The sequence below is a fragment of the Hirundo rustica genome, chromosome 7 (assembly GCF_015227805.2).
Source record: "Hirundo rustica isolate bHirRus1 chromosome 7, bHirRus1.pri.v3, whole genome shotgun sequence".
Taxonomy (NCBI): domain Eukaryota; kingdom Metazoa; phylum Chordata; class Aves; order Passeriformes; family Hirundinidae; genus Hirundo; species Hirundo rustica.
In genome coordinates, this window is record NC_053456.1 from 22,500,863 (window position 1) to 22,522,034 (window position 21,172).

General features: G+C 39.1%; 1 protein-coding gene across 2 annotated transcripts in view; it reads right to left on the minus strand.

Annotated features, from left to right (window-relative positions):
- Window positions 1–1,206: 1,206 nt before the first annotated feature.
- The window catches only part of PDE11A (phosphodiesterase 11A), a 109,808-nt gene continuing 89,842 nt past the window's right edge, over window positions 1,207–21,172 (minus strand). For both annotated transcript variants that reach the window (XM_058421327.1, XM_058421328.1), the window contains 4 exons: window positions 20,123–20,190; window positions 17,157–17,227; window positions 16,070–16,153; window positions 1,207–2,648 (listed from right to left, as the gene is read on the minus strand). In XM_058421327.1, the coding sequence (XP_058277310.1) occupies window positions 2,487–2,648; window positions 16,070–16,153; window positions 17,157–17,227; window positions 20,123–20,190 (385 nt within the window). In that variant the 3' untranslated portion in view covers window positions 1,207–2,486. The remainder of the gene's footprint in view (window positions 2,649–16,069; window positions 16,154–17,156; window positions 17,228–20,122; window positions 20,191–21,172) is intronic.

Genomic DNA, 21,172 nt, shown 5'->3' on the forward strand with positions numbered 1-21,172 from the left:
TTTCTTTTTTTCCTAAGCTAAGTCTTAAAAGAAGAATATAAGCTTTTTGTTTGTCTGGTTGTTTTTTGTTTAAGATTGGGCTTTGTGACTTTCAGAGACTGAATGTTGTTCTGAGATGCACTACTGGGCCCTCCAGTTTCAGTAGGGTTGTTTCATTTTGCCTGAGAACAATTTGATAAGATCGAGCCGTGTGCTCTCATTTTCTTCCTTGTGATGGAGGAACAGAACCATAACATTAGTCAGCAGTTTCTGAATTTTGACCCACAATGGCAAAGATACCAAAAGACAGGAGAAATAGATGGAGGCAATTACAAACAGTCACTTGATTGATGGTTGACATTGTTAGGGCTTCAGCTGTGTGTCAGGCTGTGGTGCTGCCGAATCCCCATCCCTGCCAGTGGGTGTTGCCATGGGCAACAGTGCATTGAAGCCAATAAAAAGGAGAGGAAATGAGGGGAGACTCAACCTTTGGGGAGGCTGTAGGGTATGCATTATAAATTATGTTATACTTAGCAATATGTGATATCAAAATTCAGGAAAGCCGTGTGTACCTGCCAGCAGTACTGTCGGTTCCTAGTGTCTGTTTTTCCTATAAAGTACGTGTTGTATGGCTTGCCACTTACTAAACTGCGTCGGGCTTTATTCAGAGAAGAAAGAAGTGGTAAAAGAACAGCAGAAACATTTCCATTTGGTGCATGTACTCACTGCTGTGCAGTTTGCATTTCTGCTCCTTCCCTACTCCCTTCTGCTAGAGAGTGATGTGGTTCAGTTGTGTACTAACAGATTGGCTCACAGTGTTACTGAATTTCCAGCTATTGTCCTATGAAACATTAGAAGCACAGAGCATTTTTGTTTTGCTTTGTTTCTTTTAAAGAAGGGATCAGCAGATTTGTTGTTTCTGTTTGATTGTCAGACAGATGTAGTTAGCTTTTCTAAGGCTCTAACAACTCCGTTTCCTTAGAAAGGAGAAAAAGCTCTTTTAGCATCTCTCAGCTGGGCCAGGTTCTGATTTCCATTAAGCTGGTGCCAGTTCAAGGTAATTCCATTGAAGTAAATGGAGTTTGGCACAGGTGTAAAACTAAGCTGAATTCAGCTTTAATTTCTGCTGCCATACAACCCTATATTTAGAATCCCATTTTTCATGGAGTATAAAGGCTTCCCCCCCCCCCCCCCCCCCCCCCACCCTGCCCCTTATTAATGGGCTCTCACAAGCACTGCAACATGACTCTCTTGTGTCTGGTCATGCAGCAGAGAATCACAGATCGCAGGTTTGCTGCATTCGTGATCATGGCACTAAGGGAAGGAGACCAACTTTCTGGTAATGCTAGGGTCATCACACAGAGACATGTTTGGTTTTGTGACCCATCATATTTGGTTAGATTTTCAGGAACACCTTTACCACAGATGCTTGTGAGCCTTGATTAGTGCTGTGCTACCTGCAGTAATAGCATTTGAAATTGTACTGAAAGAACTGCGAGAGGGTAAGGGGTAGTTGGTCCAGTGTGATGATATTCTACCTCTCCACCACTTCAAAATACTAATTTCAACTGGAAATTATACTAGAAAGGCTTATCTATGGTCTGCTTTTCAATGTAGTATAAACCTGAAGCACAAAGCAACAGATTTCCTTTTTTATTTGTATTTCTATTTTCGAAAAAAAAAAAAAATCTTTTCCTTAAGCAATACTATGTATTTTTTTAAAAATGAATGTGTTACAAGAGCATTTTTTAAAAGGAAAAAAAAAACCCCACTCTAAAATTACCATGCAATATTTTGCCTTTATGCAAACTTCCTCTTGCTGAAAAATTTGCTGCACTGTTAATATGAATTTCACATGGAAGAAAGGACAGCTTGGTGTTTTTAAAGATAATAAAGTTTGGTTTTAAATGTAGCAAAGGTAGGCAATTCTAAAGGCCCTGATCAATCACTAAGAAGCTTTGTTGTAAAAAAATACTTCTTCAGAATACAAAGCAGGCTTTTCAGAACATTCAGGCATAAAAGAGGAGGGAGAGTAAGAGAGGAGCATCACAAAAGCAGGCATAATTGATTCATAACATGTACTGAAGAGATGCAAAACAACAATGTAATTACGCACTATTTGTTTTCTGCAGCTCCTTGCATATGAATTGGCCAGCTTGCATCCCAGTCTTGCTCTGTATTATTAATTTTATTAAGCTGCGAGTTCTTATATTGCAGTCTGTTGTCAGCTTTACAGATTTTTACAGCAGCAGTTGAAATGTAGTGGAGCTGAATGAACGCTTCTTCTGTTCAGTGCTCCATGTCGCTCCAGATACCAGTGCAATCCTGCTGCAGGCTTCTGTTCAGTCCCACTAAGCCTTCCAGGAAAAGCAAAGTATGCTTCCATCAAGATAATATCCCATCAATTAAGCATGTCTGGGAAAGCATTTCTTAAAAAATGGTGGGTATAAGCTTATGAAAACCTTTCAGACAGCTCTTATTGTAAAATGACACTGATATTTGCAGGCTTAATTTATGTCTTTGAGAGACATGGTGAAGCTAGAGGAAAAGGAGGACAAGGATGCCGCCTGAGAAGGAAGTCTTTTTTGGTGCAGCTCCTCCCATTTACCTCTGTTTACTGCCACGGAGTCCAGCATAGGCTTCAGTTTCACATTCAGCTTCACTAGACACTGGAAGAGGATTAAAAAGAGGATGAGAGAAAAAATACTGACAGTATATCCACTCCTTTTAAGGACGGTCCATGGCCTAATGGGGAAAAAAGAGAGTTTAATCTGCAGTATGCCCCTACCCTCCTCAATCCGAGCTGTAAATACCTGTGGAGGTAAATTTAGTGTTCCTATTGACTTCTCTTTATCTATCTGATTTGTTTTACATAAGGCTTTAAAGCCACCAAAAATGTAAAAAAAGGCACATAAGATGGCAGAGGTGCCACTCAAATACTTTCTTGCAGTCCTTAAAGATAGTCCTTTTGAGGGATCCCCAAGTGCCTGAGGCTACCAGCTATGGCATTTATAAGCAGGAAGGTTCACTGGCTGGATGACAAGCTGGGCAAAGCTGAAATAATCTCCTTAGTGCTAGATTATTTTTTCCTATAGATGACTAAACCACAACAGTACTGTGCTATCCCCAGCTGGCAGAAAAAGCAGTTAGTGTGAACACAAATTAAAGAAATATAAATGAGTTTTCCTTGAGGTTGCACTGAAATCACCTTTTCTCTACAAACCCAGTCTGTAGCTCACAGAAGCCAGGAAGAATCTTTAATTTGCTTTCATCTGGCTTTGAATACATCCCCAAATTATGGAATTCCTGCATTTGCTGCAGGTTTATTTTACCTCCCCCTTTAATACCACCTTATTATGTGCAAAGACCACAAGTGCTTCACTTGGTTTTGTATCTATACTAACGAGAGACAGAAATTAACAGCAGCAGTGGATGTCAGGAAAGGGTTAACCAGTTGCCTCCCAAGAGGTCATGTAATGTGTCCTTTCAGGACTGAGGAGGTTCTTTTGCAGCTTTTCTGATTAGCAAGCAGTGGCTTTTGCTGAGAGCTGGGCAGCATGCTTTCTCCTATAGCATGGAACTAGGTATTTGTCCTTGGAAAGAAAGGATTGGTGCCAGATTAAAAAACCAAAAAGGACAAAGAAGACAGCAAAAGTGCAGAAAATTTTAAGAAAAGAAAAGGAAAGGGGAAACAGGTACCTTTGCAGTTGATCCGTTTTTTGCTTTAAATAGCAGAGTTAACAGCAACTGCTTTAAACGGTCCCCAGAGCCCAGACACCACTAAAGAACTGGATTTTTTATAGCTAGCTTACAAACCACGGGAGCTTGGCTTGAAGCAAGTCTTTGTAGATTTTTAATTGAGCTGTTATATGATAATTAAGGGTTAATGGCCTGATTTTAAGATGTGCTGAAAACTTGCAATTCCAGTTGACTTCGGTAGGAAATATGAATGCTCAGCACTTATGAAAACTTGCATTATGAGGAAGAATCTGGAACTCGAATCAAATCCACTTGAAATTATTACCTTAGAATATGGCCCAGACTGGGCAGATGATTTTGCAATCTTGGGCCTGGGGTAAGAGGCAGGGTGCACTGCAGTCTCTGCCCCCCAGAGCACTGCTTGCTGCTGATGGTCATTCATTTTATGGAATGGATAAGGATTTTAAACATTCCCATCAGCATGCCTCACAATTCTGCATTTTTATATTTTTATTTCAGACTGTTGTGTATTCCTTAAACCTGATTTGGCAGAGTCTAAAACAGAGGGGCAGTAATGCATTGTAAACAGCTGAAAGCATCTGAAAAGCTCACTTACTGTTACCATTAGCACCTGCATTACCACTGCCAGCTCAGTGTGTAGAGATAGCATATGAGGTTCAGCCCTTGACAGCAACATATCAGATCCTTTCTGTGCAAGGCCAGTATCTTCAAACAGTTTTTGTGAAGTATTTTTTCAAATATACACCTTATATTTATATATAGATATATAAATTTATATATATTTTTTTCTCTATATATATATATTTCTCTCTCTCTCTCTCTAAAAATGAAGGTGTTCTGCACTCACATCCTGTCAGCCCCAGGATATGTGAAGTACAAAATGCAGGTCAGGCTGTTCCTTTAATGTATACACACACACACACACACACTCTATACATTATATACACACACTATCTATAGTATATACCATATATCATGTATATGGTATATAGCATACCCAGGAGCCTAGAGCAGCTACAGGCAGCATAGAGAAGATGGAGCCCGCTGGGACTGCGGACTCTGTCTTGGTGTGGCTCTGGACTGTGTCTGTGTCCTTTCTGTAACCTTGCTTTTTTGCCGAGACTGACCACAAGGCTGTCATGTCTTCCAGCCTAGTGCCAGGGAGCAGTTGCAGAGGTCTGGGCATGACCTCCTGCTGTGCCTGTCCCTCCAGGCCTTGGCATCTGCCAAGGCTTATGACAGGGACAGCCCTGTCACCTACTGTGCCAGGATGACTGCGAGTGCTTGAGGTGCTTACAGCAATTAGCTTTGCACCTACTACAGCACAGACCAGGAGCCCAACTACTCTGGGAATAGATTCAGGAAGCACCCCCACAGTTCTGTGGTAATCACTGTTATCTTATGAGTAAACGTATTTTAAATCTGTAAGTAAACAACACATATATTTCTTTGAAATACGGATCTAAGTGGACATTAGAGTCTAATAACCCAGGTGCAACAGAGGCTACCAGGTAAATAACAAGAATGGTTAACTACTAGCATTAACTTTGATGAACTAGATTATAAGGAGTATTTAAGAAAGAATAAACCATGTCTTTGATATTAATTTTTACCACAGCACCAGCAATTAATTCAATGGACTACGTACAAAATATATAGTGTGATTTTAAGAAACTTTATTTTGTTACACATTAATTTAGCTTAGCGATACTTGACAATGCAAGTTTTGCACTTGGTCTATAAAATATCTTTATTCAGACATTGATTTGATGTTTGAACCACTGCTTCTTTATTTAGTATCCTTTCACTTTGGGACTTTTTCATTCTGATCTAGTCTTTTAATTAAACTGACTACTATAATTCCTATGGAAATTAGCTTTTATTTTATTTTTTCCAGCTACCAAAGCATTTCAGTAGGGCTTCCCTGATACAAAGTGCACAAATTGGATTTTATTTCTTCTTGAGATGTAATTAAAAACTCATTTGATTACTATATATCTGGCCCTGTTTTAATTATTAAACTCCAGTAATCAATTTGCTTTTATGAAGCTTCTGGGAAATGATCTCAAAAGCAACACATTTCTCTCCCTTCTGGCAGGGTCTGGACCATTTACTGAATTACATTCATTGCACCTGTTCCTGATCCGGATTAAACCACCAATTTATTCCCAAAGCTCTTTATTTGGCTGTAGCCTTGTCAGGCTTTTCCACCTCCCGGCTGCAGTTTTTGCTTTCCATTTTATTGCATGAGAACCCCTTGATGTACTGCTCCTCCATGCCACTATTTTTGATGCATGCCTCTTACAAACAGCTTTGCTAGTGATCTGTCTAATTTGGTGCCAGGTTCTTAATGCCTTATTTATTACTTGCCTTCCTAGGAAAAGGCTTGGTCTTCACCAGCTGTCCGACATGGGATACCAGCACATAAACTCAGTAGCTGCAGAGATGCCCTATTCCTCATCCCTGCTTGGTGTAGCGGGCGGGCTGGGAGCTGACAGGCAGCTGGGCTTGGGGGAGAGGGAAACCCTGCCTGGTGGAGTTCCTGTCTCCCAAGGCCTGGGACCTCACTGCCCACTTGCAGTCCTTCCACGGCAGTGCAGCTGCCTTGCTGTGCAGCAATCGGTACAGGGCTGGTGACCCTTCCCATTCTATCCCCTTTACCGTAAGAGCTGTTGTTAGTCGCAGAGTGATAAAGTGCGGGGGAGGCACTGCCTGCTCCAGCATTAGGAAAAGCCAGAGAGGTTTGCAGCTCCCTTCTGCTTCCATGTATTACCTCAGATGTGTGACTAAGCTGCTTGTCAGAAAGTTACTGTATAGTAGTGTATTTTTCCTAGCACCTTCAATTATTTAGATGTCTTTTGGGACTGTGTACTATTCTGCCCACAGCATTCTTTCCCAAGGTACAGCTCTGCTTACATATAAGCTCCTCCAGCACAAGAAAAGGTTAAAGGCACTTCAGTGCTACATCATGTGCACCTGGGAGAGGGGCAGGGTCGCCTGAAGGAAGAGCTCAAAACGGGGAAGAGCATAAGATACCCAGAGGAAGTTGTTTATGGGAGGAGGTAAGGAGGACAGAGTGGGGTTTTTTTCTTTCCTTGTGTATAGGGATGTATATTTTGGTAGGTAAAGCATATAGAATGCAGAAACAGTAGCAGTAGAAACAAACCCCTTCAGGAAGAGGCTGATGCGGAGCAGTAGAGACATTTGTTTGTACCTCTGGGTACCAACTTTCTGGGTTGAAGTGGGGTGTGGGGGGAAGAAGACTTCATCTGCTACATCACCTTCATCTCTGGGGAAGGATATTAGCAAAACTGCCAAGATGCAGAACAGATGTGGTCAGAAGATAAACTAGTGCTAAAGCAAATACAAAATGTTGTTGTATTTTAAGACTAGTACCAAATCTCTTTAAAGAGGGGCACAATATGTCCAAACTTATAAACACTGCAGGACTGCCAGAACATATACTTTTCTTTTTGCCCCGTCCCTGCCAGAGATTCTCATCCAAATATTGACCAGTTCTGACCTTGCTTAACTTACGAGCTTTGACAAGATTACAGCTCATGAAAGTATGGTTGCGGGGCTAATATTTGTAAAGTGAGTTTATGGAATAAGACCATATAAATTCATTTTTATGACTGAGCACATATAAAAAAGTTATAGGTCTCAGTGTTCACTCTACTTTGGAACGCAGTGGTTTCTAATGAATCACTTTTATTATGTAGGCAGTTTCTTAGTTGGAAGGGAGGACCAGTGACCAAGAAGCCATGGGGATAAATTCAGACTTGGTGTAAGCATATGAAGCATTGTTGAAGTCAAGAGAGTCATGACCAGTTACAGCAAAGCTGAATTGGACTCCTGAGTTTTGCTGAAGTGGCTTTCACGTGAGAATACATAGGCCAAAGGTGAACCATCTATCTGAAAGTCCTTGAACTTCAGATTAGATAAAAGGGAACCTGTGCTGCAGTCATCCACAGATTTTATCTTCATAATACAAATACTTAACGGAAGTTGTTTTAAAAACCCAGAAGTATTTCTGTATATATGCCCATATACTAAAGCCCCCAAAATTTGCTAGACTTCTACCTTCCATAGTGAAATGCAGAAGATAAGTTGATACAGAGAAGATGTAGAGATTTACTTCTATGAACCCTTGACTGTGTGTGTATATGAATTAATTATTTGCCCTACTGATTCAGGACTGTATTTAATCATTATGTTCTGCAAAAAAGTACAGCATTTGTGAGGGGGTTGAGTTCATTCAAAAATATTTATTGTGATCTCCTTGTTGTTGAAGGGGACTTTGTTCCTTTTAGGGCTTAATGCGAAGGGTCCAGATCATCATGTATGTAATGCATCAGTGGATTACTTTTTCATTTCTGCCAGGGAATTTCTTTCTGATGCCTGAAAATGTAATTAGATGAAATGAATATATTACTGATTTCCCTTACAGAAAACAGGAGTTTCTGTTAGCTTCTCTCTAAAAATTGTTAGTGGATGGAAGCCAGTTGTGACTGCAAAGGGATCTAATACAGACACAAGTGTTCTGCTCTTCCACTGTGATTTAATGTTAAGCTTCTTTCTGGTGATGGTACACTGGCAAGAATAATACTGTACTCCTTTGGAAGTAAACTACAGAGGGATGATTATAAAGTAAGATTAACCCTTGGTAAAATGTGCTGGGTGCTTTGGGGAGGAAAGTACAGAGCTCTTGATAGCAAAATATGTTCTGACCAATATCCTGCACTTTATGCTGCCGAAGGGAGAGTGATTCTGAAGGAATGGGACCAACTGAAGTAGCTCAACTGATGTATTGCTACAGTTGCAAAGGATTCATCTGTTATTCATTACAATTTCATGAAGCCAAGGGTTTGCTCAGAAGAGTTATTATTTCATAAACAACTTCTTATTTAGCTCTGCTGTTTATGGTTTTGATTCTACATTTAGAGCAAGCGAGAGACAAAATGTTTCTAACTCCTTTCAACATTTTAACCAAGCAGCTGATCAATGTCTTCTGCTTCGCTATTAAATGGATTTTGAAAAATTCTTCAAATCGTATCAGTCTCATATGCCAATTTCATTCTTTGAATTTACCCTCAGCTGGGAATTCTGCAGCCAAACTGTGATTCTGTTGTGTTAAACGCTTACTTGAAGTGTTTCATCCATCATAATTTCTGGTCCTTTTCGGATGCAATGTAGTTTGTGCTTTGTCTTTCTTGAAAACTGAATGGCTGTTAAATTATCCATTCATCTCCTTTCAGATTGGCTGTACAGTTCGAGTTCCCTCTATTGGCTGTCTCTTCTACCTTTTCTGCCAACTTTTCTAGCAAATTCCTCCGACCTTTATATACGTTTCCATACACGACTGCCATGTCCCTCACAACATGTTGGGCAGATAATTCTAAGTAAAACAGCAGCAGAAATTATAATATTATAAATGATTCAATTTTTCTCACAGATTAGGATGAAAACCTTTAGTGAAGCTTAGCTTCACTGAGGCTGATGGGGAGTGTTTGTTTTCCTGTCTTCTCCCCAGTACCTTTGTTGATGAACCGCCCTTTCAGCTGAGATTGTTTTGACATAAGATGACTCAGAAGTAAGCTGAAGTACTCTCGTCTGAAGGGAAAAGAATGCTCCTTTCTGCTGCCTCTTCTAAACATTCTGGAGAAACTTGTAAATTCTTAAATGTGTTGATTGTAGTATAATGTTGCATCAATAATCTCACCAAGCTATGGAAATCATAGCAAAAATAATATTCTAATTTTCAAAGGCAAAATGAAACCTTCCCTGTTCTCAGGAAGCAGAAAGAGAGGATCAGGATCCTTGCATCTTTTGTGAAAAAATGTTCATGATAGTCACAGACAAAAAGCCCCTTTGTTCAGAAACCACAAAAACTATGCTTTTCCTTATTATAATGTGAAATAGTGACGGACTTAGATGGAAATTTCAAATAAAATAATTCTTCTTCTTTTCCTGTTTTTTCTTTCTTGTATAGCTCGTCTTAACCTTTTCTGTTAGTAAGAAGGTAGCAGACAAGAGCTTCTCAGATTAAGGGCAATAGGTAAGAAAAACAATTCGGTAATGCTTATCCCATTACTGGAAGTTCTGATACAGGGATAGTAGCTGAGTTTTCTGAAAGTTCCAGAGAATTCATTCTGGGTGGCCGCATTTACATTCATTATTAGTAGACAAGAAACAAAACAAGAGAAGTGCTGAACCTACTTAAGTTCCTACTTCAAGGCTACAGAGAAATCTTTCTGCTATACCAAAAAATCTCTTTATTCGGGGCCAAACCCTTATTCCTAATATAATTCTTAGCTACCAACTTCCCCCCCAGCACTGGCATTTGGCCTGATTAAGTTTCCTCTGAAGCAAATTTCTTACAAACACAGCAGAATATGTTGCACCTGCTCTTCCTTGCTTAATATTACCCACTGGATTTCAACAGAGGGGGAGACTAATTTGATCTGCCAACATCTGTTTGATCTGCCTCAGTCCCTGGTATCACAAACTGCATCCTGGGCTGATGTGCCTTACTAATCCTTGTCAGCTAGGTGCTCTGAGGAAGCATAAATGCTTTATCTCTCACTCTCTGTGTCCAAATCAAATGTCAGAAATAAACCCTGACAAAAGTGTGCATCTTTATGGTGTTCTTCGGGATGTATTGAAAGTTATCCTCCTCCTTCAACATGCTACAAAGGAAAAGCTGGCTTCAATGGGAGTCACATGGAGCTGATCAAATTGCTTCCATTGAACAGATCTTTCCAAACAGCTTATTCCTGATTTTTTTTTTTGTTTTTTTGTTTCTGTTAAAACACTTAACAACTTATGAACATGTTTCATGGACTGTCTACATATGTGCATGGTGAACAGCTAGTGAGTTCTCTGCCCCTTACTAGTTGCTAACTTAAAATATAAGACCAGTGCCCTGACTTTTGTATCAACGATCCCAGGTATGGGTGAATGATGGAAAACCATTTCCAAATGTTCATACAGATAAAGTCTTCTTGGTTAAATAATTTTAGAAGTTTTTTGGTCCTAATTGTATAGACAAAACAAAAACATCTGAAGGAAGAAGTCATTGTTTTGACTGCATCCAGTGACTCTTGCCTGGGTAAGGACTAAGCCATGCCATGCAGTCCATTCTGGACAGGCAGGGCTTCTCAGAGGAGTGATGCAAACCCTGAATTTCTTATACAGTATTTCATCATGCAAAATTGTAATTGAAGGACAGAGGGAAAGGAATAGAAGTGGTAACTGAGGAAGGGCTGCATCAGGATATAGCAGTGTAAGCATGATTGTTGAAGAACACATATTTAATATTCTCTGCAAAGGAAATGCAGAGAAAGGAGACGTCTAGTAATTACAAGTAGGGTATATACCTTTGGAAAAAACAAATCACAGTGTGTGTATGTACTTCCAATTCAAGTATCATAGTCAACTCTTGAACCAGAGAAGTTAAAACACAGAAAGCCATGACTGTTAAAGATTTCTGTGTATTATTTCTGTGTATTTTTTCTGTGCTTTGTTGAGGCTCTACCATTTATGACACCCTGTGCATTTAATCTAAGTTTACAAGCAGAAGAGATACTTTTGCAGCTACAGTTATCATAGACAACAAATAGATTTAATGGCAAGGCCAGACATTATCTTCTGTAGGAAGGTAGGCATATCAGAGCCCTTGGAGTTGCAGACAGAGGGACTGCATTTCTTTCTAAGTCAAACAGTGTGATAAAGAAGGAATCTGTCCCTCCACGTTCCATTCAAAACATTTAAAGTACTTGCTAGGCCAAATGTTTCTACTCTTCCCAGGTTCCCCCTAGAATCCTGGATGGAGTAATGCAAATTCAGTTCTGTAGATACTATTATATGCTTGAAGTTCTCAATACCCAAGAAAATCTTGAATAGCTCTAAAAAGAGCACTAAAATGGAGCAGTTCAAGGGAGCACCAAGGTAGAGGTGAGTAGGGCAATCTCAAGCACGCATAAGTTGTAAAAGCCATGAGCTTCTTTATCTTCCACAAAGACATCTCCCTTAAATTTAAACAGCTGCTGTCATTGTCAGTGACTACCTGACTATGTATTTATCTGCCCAGAAGCAGAGTGCACGGCCTTTGGCCCTGCTATTCATAGCGTTACTGTCTCTGCCTAACAATGCCCTGAACAGAGCTGGGTTTCTGTTAGCATCTTTTGTTCCATGTGAATCGCTGAAGCTTTGATGTTTTTTGTGAGAAATATAAAGATTTAAAAGAATAAGATCTTCACTTTCCCACTCTGTGTGCTCCCCACAGAGAAATCTAATCTGAGTTGGGAAAAATCTGTGACTGATCCTGTCTTAGGGAGACACAAATGACAGAGACCAGAAGAGAAATCTCTTAGTGTTGAAATTCTTGGCATCTCTTTACTGGAGGATCAGAGTAATTTGTCAGGTATTTTGTCTTAACGATCAAAATTCTGTTTCCTGTTACACAAACATTTACAAGTAGGGACAGAATACTTTCTTTGTGTAAACAGCTGTCAACGAAGCCACAGTGTCTTATTTCCAATGGGATGCTTCAAATTTTCTGTTTTACTTGCATGTAGTTACTCTCTATAGGATATTTTAGCAAAATAAGGGATTGATTATTTTATTCTGAAACTACATTAGTAGGTTTGAAAACTCTGCAGTTTCAAAAAAAGTGCATTTTTCTTTAGAAATTATTATTCTAATAAGCTTGTTTTTCATCTCTGCTCATAAATGCTTTTCTTACTGTCAGTTTTGAATGAAGAGCAAATGTGACGCAGTAAAGTGTAACTAAAGCCTTTAAAATCTGAGGTTCAGTGTAAATGGATTGCCGTTCTGCTACTGAAGGCAAAAGCTCCTCTGTTACATAAAAATACTCTAATCTGGGATCACTACAGTAACAACAACAAAAAATATATAATATCCTAAGTGTAATAAAATGCAATGAACGAAAAATTGGTATCCTTTTATCTTCACAGACCTTTGATCCACAGTGTGAAGGAAGTGGATTTGATTACTAAGATATGAAATTGGAAGTGACTTGATTCCTACATTGAGCAGCAGATAGGGGAGAGAGCAAGGGAGCAGAGCTGTGGCTTACCTTGTGCCAGGGGCAGTCAGGTTTACAGAGCAAGCACAGAGGTTTTGGATTTAAACAATCGGATATGGGAAAACTGTGCATAATTCCAGATTTTTTTTTTTTTTTAATACATATAGATATAGCCACCTTCAATCTTTATAGCAACTCATGGTGTAGTGAGGTATTTCTTTAATGCATTACAACAGTGTAGTACATTTTGTGTGTCACTGACCTTCCTTCTTCTGGGTGGGATGGGCATTCCGAGGGGCAGTCAAACAGGACTGTTAATGGAAGTTGCATAGATCTTGTTGATTTGCTAGTCACTTGTAAACCTTATCACTAAAAAGGGGCCAAACTCAGGGACAGGAAGACAGGTAAGCAGAGGGATGTGATACATGTTCCCCAATAAAGGAGACTTCATTACCCTTTAGCTGTCTTGAGCTACCTTCAGAAAATGCAGGAAGCAGAGCAGATAAAGCCAAATCTCCACAAAAGATGTTTCAGAACTGAGGAAAAAAGATAAGTCTAGAAAAGCCACAACTAAAATGTGCTGCAAAGTTTTTATATTGTTTTAAGTATGAACCATTCCTTGTGGGCACTCAGGTGTAGCTTAGTTCATAAGCCTGGACTGCAGAGAGGATAGAGTTTGCTCTGGTACTGTGAGAGGCACTGGGATGGTATCAGACCACTCCTGGAAGTTTGGGCTGTGAAGTTCCTTCAGTACTGCATACTTCTGTTCTTGCTCTTGGGGGTTCCTTTGAGCAAAGAATTTCAGGGAGCTCTGCCGATCTCACATGGACTTTAATGGGAATTGCCAGCATTCGGTGGTTGCTGGGATCATCTCTGCTCTGTGTGTGTGTGAAATAACGCAGAGCATCGCATTAGGTCCTGCTCTAGCACCTGCATTGGTAGGGACTGGCGCATTCCTCACAGCATTCCCTTTGGGGCTCTGGATGCTATAGAATCCCACGTGGATTCAGGATTTCTAATCACTAGCATGGTAAAAAATAAATACAAAAGCCTTGATTTTTTTTTTTTTTTTTTTTTTTTTTTTTTTTTTTTTTTTGTCTATGGTTTAATGTTCTAATTTTGTATGAAAATGAGTGTCAAATGTTTGTAGGTTTTTTCAAACATTTTTTCTAAGTGCTGTGGTAGTGAGCTATCGGAGTACTGCTAATATTTTACTAGTTTATCAGCTGCCACTGCATCTCTTTATATTGCATTTGTAATGGTATAACTTGTTCTCTCCCCACAAGCAGTTCCTACAATGTACTGAAATGGCAAGAATTTTAAAGATTGTAAAAAACCCACCAACCCAAAATGGATATGGCCAGAGTTGTATTCTTCAGCCAGCCCTAAACAGCAGATTTACAATGCCTGAATACTCTGCTGATGGGATATGTGTGTTGAAGTTTGATTAAGCTGGATATGAAAATAGAAACTTGGCTCCACACTGAAAAAAGAATCTCCTGCAGTGTGATACTATGGCATCAAGTTTTCTGTTTACCCCTAAGGCTGGTGCTGCTATGACTTCCAGGTTTGATGGTGTCTCTTTTTTAAGCTGTTGAGCAGCAGGCTAATGGCTGCACAGCATGATGCAAACACAGTGGAAAGCAGGGAAATCAGATGTGAATATATTCCCCAGAGATCTCCTGCTAAGATGGAGCTAACTAACCAGAGCTTTAGTGCTCAGATGTAGTTTTCTCATGCAGAGGATGGGCTGATTATCAGCTCTTCCTGCTTTACTGTACATTTTTGGATTACAGATGCTATTAGAAATAATGAATTCTGGTAAAATATGCATTCTGGTGAAATATGAGCTATTTTATTGAAAGGAACATTATTTTAAAAGTGTCTGTCCAAGATCAGTATCCATCATCCCTCCCCCATATTGTCCAAAATGATCTTAATCTTTTAAACAATATAGGTGTATATTCTTCTTCCATAATTGCTTTGCCTTTATTGTTTGAAAACGGTAGCTGTAGTTTATTTCATCAGGACAAAGACTGACCTTAGAAAGGGACAGGATCTCTTGGCAAAGCAGCATCTTGGTTTACTGCTTACACAAATGCCTGCTCTCTGTCACACAAGAGGAATTGCCATTGCTGCTGGGTGGCCATTTGATTATTTTCATGCTGGCAGCCTCAGATGCCACAAGGCATAGAGGGAAGAGAGCACATTGTCCTTCTTACGGGCCCTATTACATACTTATTGTAGGATATTGGTTTTATATCTGGCCTATAAAATGAAAGGAACTGCCAATCAATTTTTATTTGTGTGTAGGGAAGCTCCATTCAGGCACAAGTTGATAATTTTAATGTTAACATGGGAGCTGTTATTGCTGTGTATCATCACTGACCCATTCATTGCTTTGAGGTCTTAGGCAGTTTAGGGTGCAGTGGGAACAGGGAAATCTGTTTTCTCAGATATCAGTGGTCTGTCAGTCTTTGGTGACATAAGGCAGTCTGTGTGGTTTCAGTCAAATCCTGGAGCTGTTTAATCCAAAAAGGCAGAAGCATTGTTCTGATAGGAAGAAGTACTTTGTGAAACAGTGGCGAGGCATTGGAACAGGCTGCCCAGGGAAGTGGTGGAATCACCATCCCTGGAAGTGTTCAAGAAACCTGCAGATGTTGTGGTGCTTAGGGATATGGTTTAGTGTGGACCTGGCAGTGTCAGATTAATGGTTGGACTCAATGCTCTTAGAGGTCTTTTCCAACCTGAATGTTTCTGTGGTAATCTCTAGCCTTAATAAAGGAGTACTTGGGCATTTACACACCATGTGCCAGGCACCTAGGCAGTCTGTGCGGAAGCACCATTAAAAGAGTAAACTCTGAGTTAAACAGCACAGGTTAAACAACAAATTGTTTGTCACTGTCCCTAAAGGCTTGGCCTAGAGTGCCCCTTAGCAGTTTGGGAAGGTGCCAGAAGAAAGTGCAAAGGCTCAGGCTTGAGTTTCCTTTTGCATCACACAGATTTGACAGCACGTACTGAGACTGTCCCTCTAACACTCCAAACCTCACCATGATGAGAATCAATTTGTCTTAAACATAATGAAGTAAACAACTGCCCTATCAGCTTTTATAATTTAAATAGGAATTTACAGTTATTACAGATATTTACAGAGAGATTCAGGGAATCTGAAGAATTCTTCATGGAATTCTGACTTTTGGCAAAGTCAAAATAAGATGAGTTCAAATAGCCTTCAAGGCTGCTCTGAAAGTGAACTCTTTTTCCCTAGAGAGACAAGAACAATCTCCTCTGGACTCTACAGGAGTAGTAAGTAAAAATTACCTCATACAATGGCATGCAGATGCTATCAATCCACTCAAGCTGCAACCTGGGTAGTTCATGCTTCCTGTTCCGATCAAAAATGGCCTGAATTGAGAAGGAAACAAAACTGTCATGCTTTAATTGCACTGGAGTGTTTTACAGACACATCACCCAGCATTTTGCAGCTATGATCAAATTCTCACAACCAGAACACTTTGTAAACCATAATCAATCTTTGCAGCTGACTTCCTGCTGCTTTGCGTGGCACGAAAAATAAACTGTTTATTTTTAATTCTGTTTTGAAACTTATAGGCTGAATGTGTTCGTGTTTTATAATTCTGTAGTGTAAAATAAATGCTCCACAGTTGGAGTTGAGCTGGTAAGTAACCTCCTGTAGGAATGTAAAGCATTACATTTGAGTAGAATTTTCTCTTCTCACATAGAGTTTTGCAGCTCATTAAAACAGTGATGGATCTGGGCTGGCTCTCTTCCTCCCAGTTAAATTCTTTAGAATACTTTCTGTTACCCTTCTCTTTTTGCCTCCAGATAATGGCAGCTCAAGATTTTGAGTTATTCAACCTGATAAGGCTTTCTCTTCTAATTGTTCAATTAAAATCTTTATTAAACTTTCCTAGTTCTTGTTTGACACTTTATACCCATCTGCCTTTATTCCACTCAATTCCATTTTATCTCTTCAATCGCAGTAGTATATTTACATGTATACCTATAATAGTGCATTTCAAATAACACAGATATACAGCTGCAACATAAAGTAAATCTGACAATTTTGATTTCCACAGGTAGCTGTGATTTTTTTAGCTCAATTCTGTGTATTAAACCTAACTCCTGCTGCTTAGAAAATTCATTGATAGGATAACCTTAGCAGCAGATACAGAAAATGGGTAAAAGGGCTCAGTGCAAAAGTGACTGTGTTGACTGGAGAGCTTTTACAGATGGTTATAAATGCATATTCTTACTGGACAGAGCTTTCATTTATTCTAAGGTTTCTCTTTATGTACAAAATACGGTTCATTTTGCTGAATGAGCCCAATGATATTTTCTTAGTCTATTCAAGTTAGTAACTGTTTCAGAAGTGATAAAAACTTACTGAAGGGGTGAGTTTGAGTTCAGATCTTTCTCTGTCTCCTTGTTCAAAGAACTCACTGGTTACCAGCTCAGCTGCCTAAAATAAAAATCATGATAAAGATTACAGTTCTTGTTCCATAATTTTTAAGATAATGAGTTTTTGCTCATACCATGACTTCAGCCTGTGCTTAACTGTAAAGAAGTGAATAAACTCATTTACAGGACTGACATCACACATGTGTTCATACAGTTTTTGGGACTGGGCATACAGGGGGTATAAACATTAGTGAGGCACAGGGACTTATCCCTTTTTGATAGGGAGTTGACTTGTGGATTTATATTGCCCTGCCAAGGTAGCACTTACTGCAGTTCTAAGAAACTTACTCAAGAATGAGACCAAACCAGGAAATGATAGCTTTTTGTTGGCATCCACTATTATGTTTGTAAAGAGCTCTCTGGTTACTTACAGGTTCTTGCCCTCTAATAACAATTTTGCTTATCAAAGAAACTTAATTAACCAATACTCTCTGTTTTAATCTAATGTGAATTTATAAAGGGTTTTTTCCCCCACTAGGCTTTACTTTTTTTTCCTGGTGACTGTCATCACAATAGGACCTGGATGTCTAAGTAGGAACTCAGATTGTGATGATCATTTTGATTTAAAATCAAGAAGTGGTAGGTTGGATGATAGAATGCATCTTTCTGACTTTAGTGAATGAATATGTTCTATTCACTGCAGAAGTTTGTGCTTCTTAGAAGAAGACAAGGCTTAAAAATAAATTTACTTCTGGAAACCAGAGAAATTTTAGAAAGTCAAAGAGTAAGCAGTTGTTACATAGTACTGTACTCCTGTCATGTGCAAGACCTTGAAGGTGAGCACATGCAGCATTTTGAGATGCAAAAAACCTGGAAGCCAATCTACTGAAGAGGCATTCACATAATAAATCTCCTGTCATGCCAGTGTATTGTTTTTAAGCTAGGAAATTATTTCATAATGCCAAGGCACAAGAGAGTAAACTAAGCTGAGAACCTGTACTTCATAAAATCTCGAAAGTTGTTTCTTTAGCAACTGCATGCTATGTAACATTCACAAATGCTACGTTTGTTGTAGTTGAAATAAAGGGTACCAAAATAATTTGGAAGTAGGTGTAGTGATGTTATAAAGTACTCTTAAATCTTAAGCCAGCCTATCACAGTTTGGAACTTTATAATGTATGTAATCTAGTGCATTAATAAAATTATGGATCAGTATTCCAGATAAAGGAATGATTGAACAACTTCATCGTAATTAACGGTTTGCTAAGTGTATTGTATAAAAATAATCAAGACATAGTGTCATCCCTGTCCCTTTGTGCTATTTTGATCCTTTTTCCTTATATCCCATTGTCTCTTCTTTTACCTGTTTCAGTCTTCTCCTCCTGAATTTTTCCATCTTTGTTTCAAATATGTTTGTTTTTTTCTTGTGGCATGGTTAAGGTTCAGCTATTTCCTGTTTTGCCTCTGTGGACTTATTAGCACTTCTGCTGGACTTACTAACACTTCTGCTCAATCAAGTAATGTTTCAAGATATCCCAGACTAGATTTTTCAGTATAAAACAAACCTGTATAAGTAAGCTGCATTTTTCACATGTAGATCTCAAGAGTGATAAGTATAAAAAATCCAGTTTGCCAGAGACTCCAGCACTAATTCAGCAGCATAGCACAAAGATTCACAACTAGGAAAACAGACCCTACCTGACATTTGGCTGTCAATGAAAATGCAGAAGCTAATCGGGTTAAGGAAGAAAAATGAGGAGGAATTGCACACACTGCATCAGTGGCCAGGTGGCACTGAAAAATCTTGTTACTCAATTTCCCACTGCAGGATAGAAGCAGCTTTCCTGATTTCCATGCAAGGTGACCATATTCTGGCCAAGTAGAGCAACAGCCTTAGAAGAACTTTTGTCACAGTCTGCTGATAAAGCAAAAAAGACTCATCTGGCAAAACTGAAAGCTGAGGTGAAGCCATATTCAGTTGACGTGCGTGTAACTTCCGTAGATCCCTTTCAGCTTCCATTACTTCCTTGTCCAAGGAATCTGGCTGCTCCTTCATCGTTAGTTACCTGGTCTAGCTTTCTCTTTTTCACCCCATCTTTATAACCATTACTTGCTGTTACACCGAACTACCTCTAGGTGTGTACCCAAACCCAGCTGCACTGGTATATTATCAATTTGCTTCGTGATTCTGTCAATTCCTCCAAAACCTGCCACAGTCTGTCTTCTGCTGGCTTGCTCTGGGTCTCAGTGAAGGACAGAGAATGACTAGCATGGATACTGGAAATATTAAGGATGGTTTCTGGGTAGAGAATGATGTCTAGAAGTGGAAAAATCATGGGGCAAAGGACAAGAGTTTTGGGATGGGTTCCTTTCTCATATTGTACCTGTTGGCCAATGCTGGATCCATTTTTTGTGTATATTTCTAAAGAGCCTGCTCAGAAGCAGAACCCTGAATTTTTATTCGTTGGTTTCTAGGTACAGGATGTTAAAGAAAGCCCTATACTACACTTGGGAGTTTTGCAACATTCTTAAAAAAATGAATACATTTCTTTTATCATATATACTGAAGATTTTATGGTAATAAAAATTTGCAGTTAATCTGTTGGTAATTTTGATTTAGGGAAGAATCTGCCACTGCCAAGCAAAACTTTGAGATGAGACAAGTAAATGCATCTATATGTGGGTAAATGCCTTTTTTGTTTAAGCCATCTATTTTTGGATATGGATTTAAAATGTTAGTAAGAGGAGAGGTTGTAAAGCCAGATGTACACGCTAGCATGTGTACGGGGAAAGATTATGCAATAAACCATTTTTTGCAGAAACCCCCTACTATGTTTTTATAACATTAATACTGCTGTAAATTGATCCCAGTTTTGGTCCCTTGTAAGCCAGGGCCCTGGGAATATTGTCCTGCCAGTCCCGCCTCCTCCCAGCCCTGCTATTAATCATGACTTGCCTGTCTTGAAATCTCCCACGGTTTGGTCACAGCTCCAAGGTCACAGGCTGTCATTAGCATTGATCTGAAAAACAGAAATGAACAATACAAGCTGAATCAACCTTTGTTGAATTTCTAAACAACTCTGTTCTGGATGCATAAATAAATAATACGTATATAAAATGTCAGCCCTGGCACCTTCTTTTCCTCCAGAAAAGAATGACATGTTTGAAATCTTAGCCATCAGCGTGGCTTTTACATTACAATTGTGCCTCAGAAACCTAATGTTGCAGGTCATAAGATGATGAATTTTGGTATTGTGCATTGCACACTAGAAAAGAAATGATATTGCAAGGGAGTAACTGCTAATTTTGCAATACTTCTAACACTACTTACATTAACACCTATAATATATTAGAAAGCACGTGCTTCACATGATATAAGTAAGGGTATTATTACATAATAACACCTGCAACTGGATTAATTTATATGCCTATTTGTAAGTGACTGCTGTAGCAAGAGAGCCTATAATCACAGGAGGCATCCTAGACACTGTTTAAGCAGTTTCTACTGCTCATCTACAATAAAAATTGAAGATTTACTATGAGCTATATGGTTCCACTGTAGTTTAATACCTAGCTACAACCATGTTTTATATGCATTAGGAGAAAGAAACCATTCAGCTGTAGAAAGCGTTTATGTACAGTACATGATGCAGATAAAAGTCTAAGAAAGTTTAAATGAAGAACAAGGGCACTGAAAATGAAGCATCAAATATATTGCCTGAATCTAAAATTAGGAATGTGTGAAATGGTATGGAAAATAGAAAATGGCCAATATTTTGTCAAAAGACCAAAAGATAACAGAATTTTAATGAAATTTCAGATAAAATGAGACCTAATCAGGCATGCGTATGCAAATACACACGTTTTATTGTCTACGAAGTGTGATCTACTCAAACCACCCGCACTGTCTGAGGTTTTCAATAGGATGCATGCTCAGGGCATTCTTGAATGCTGGAAGAGTACTCTGCATATGAAAATTCCCAGGTACAGACTGGAAGAGCA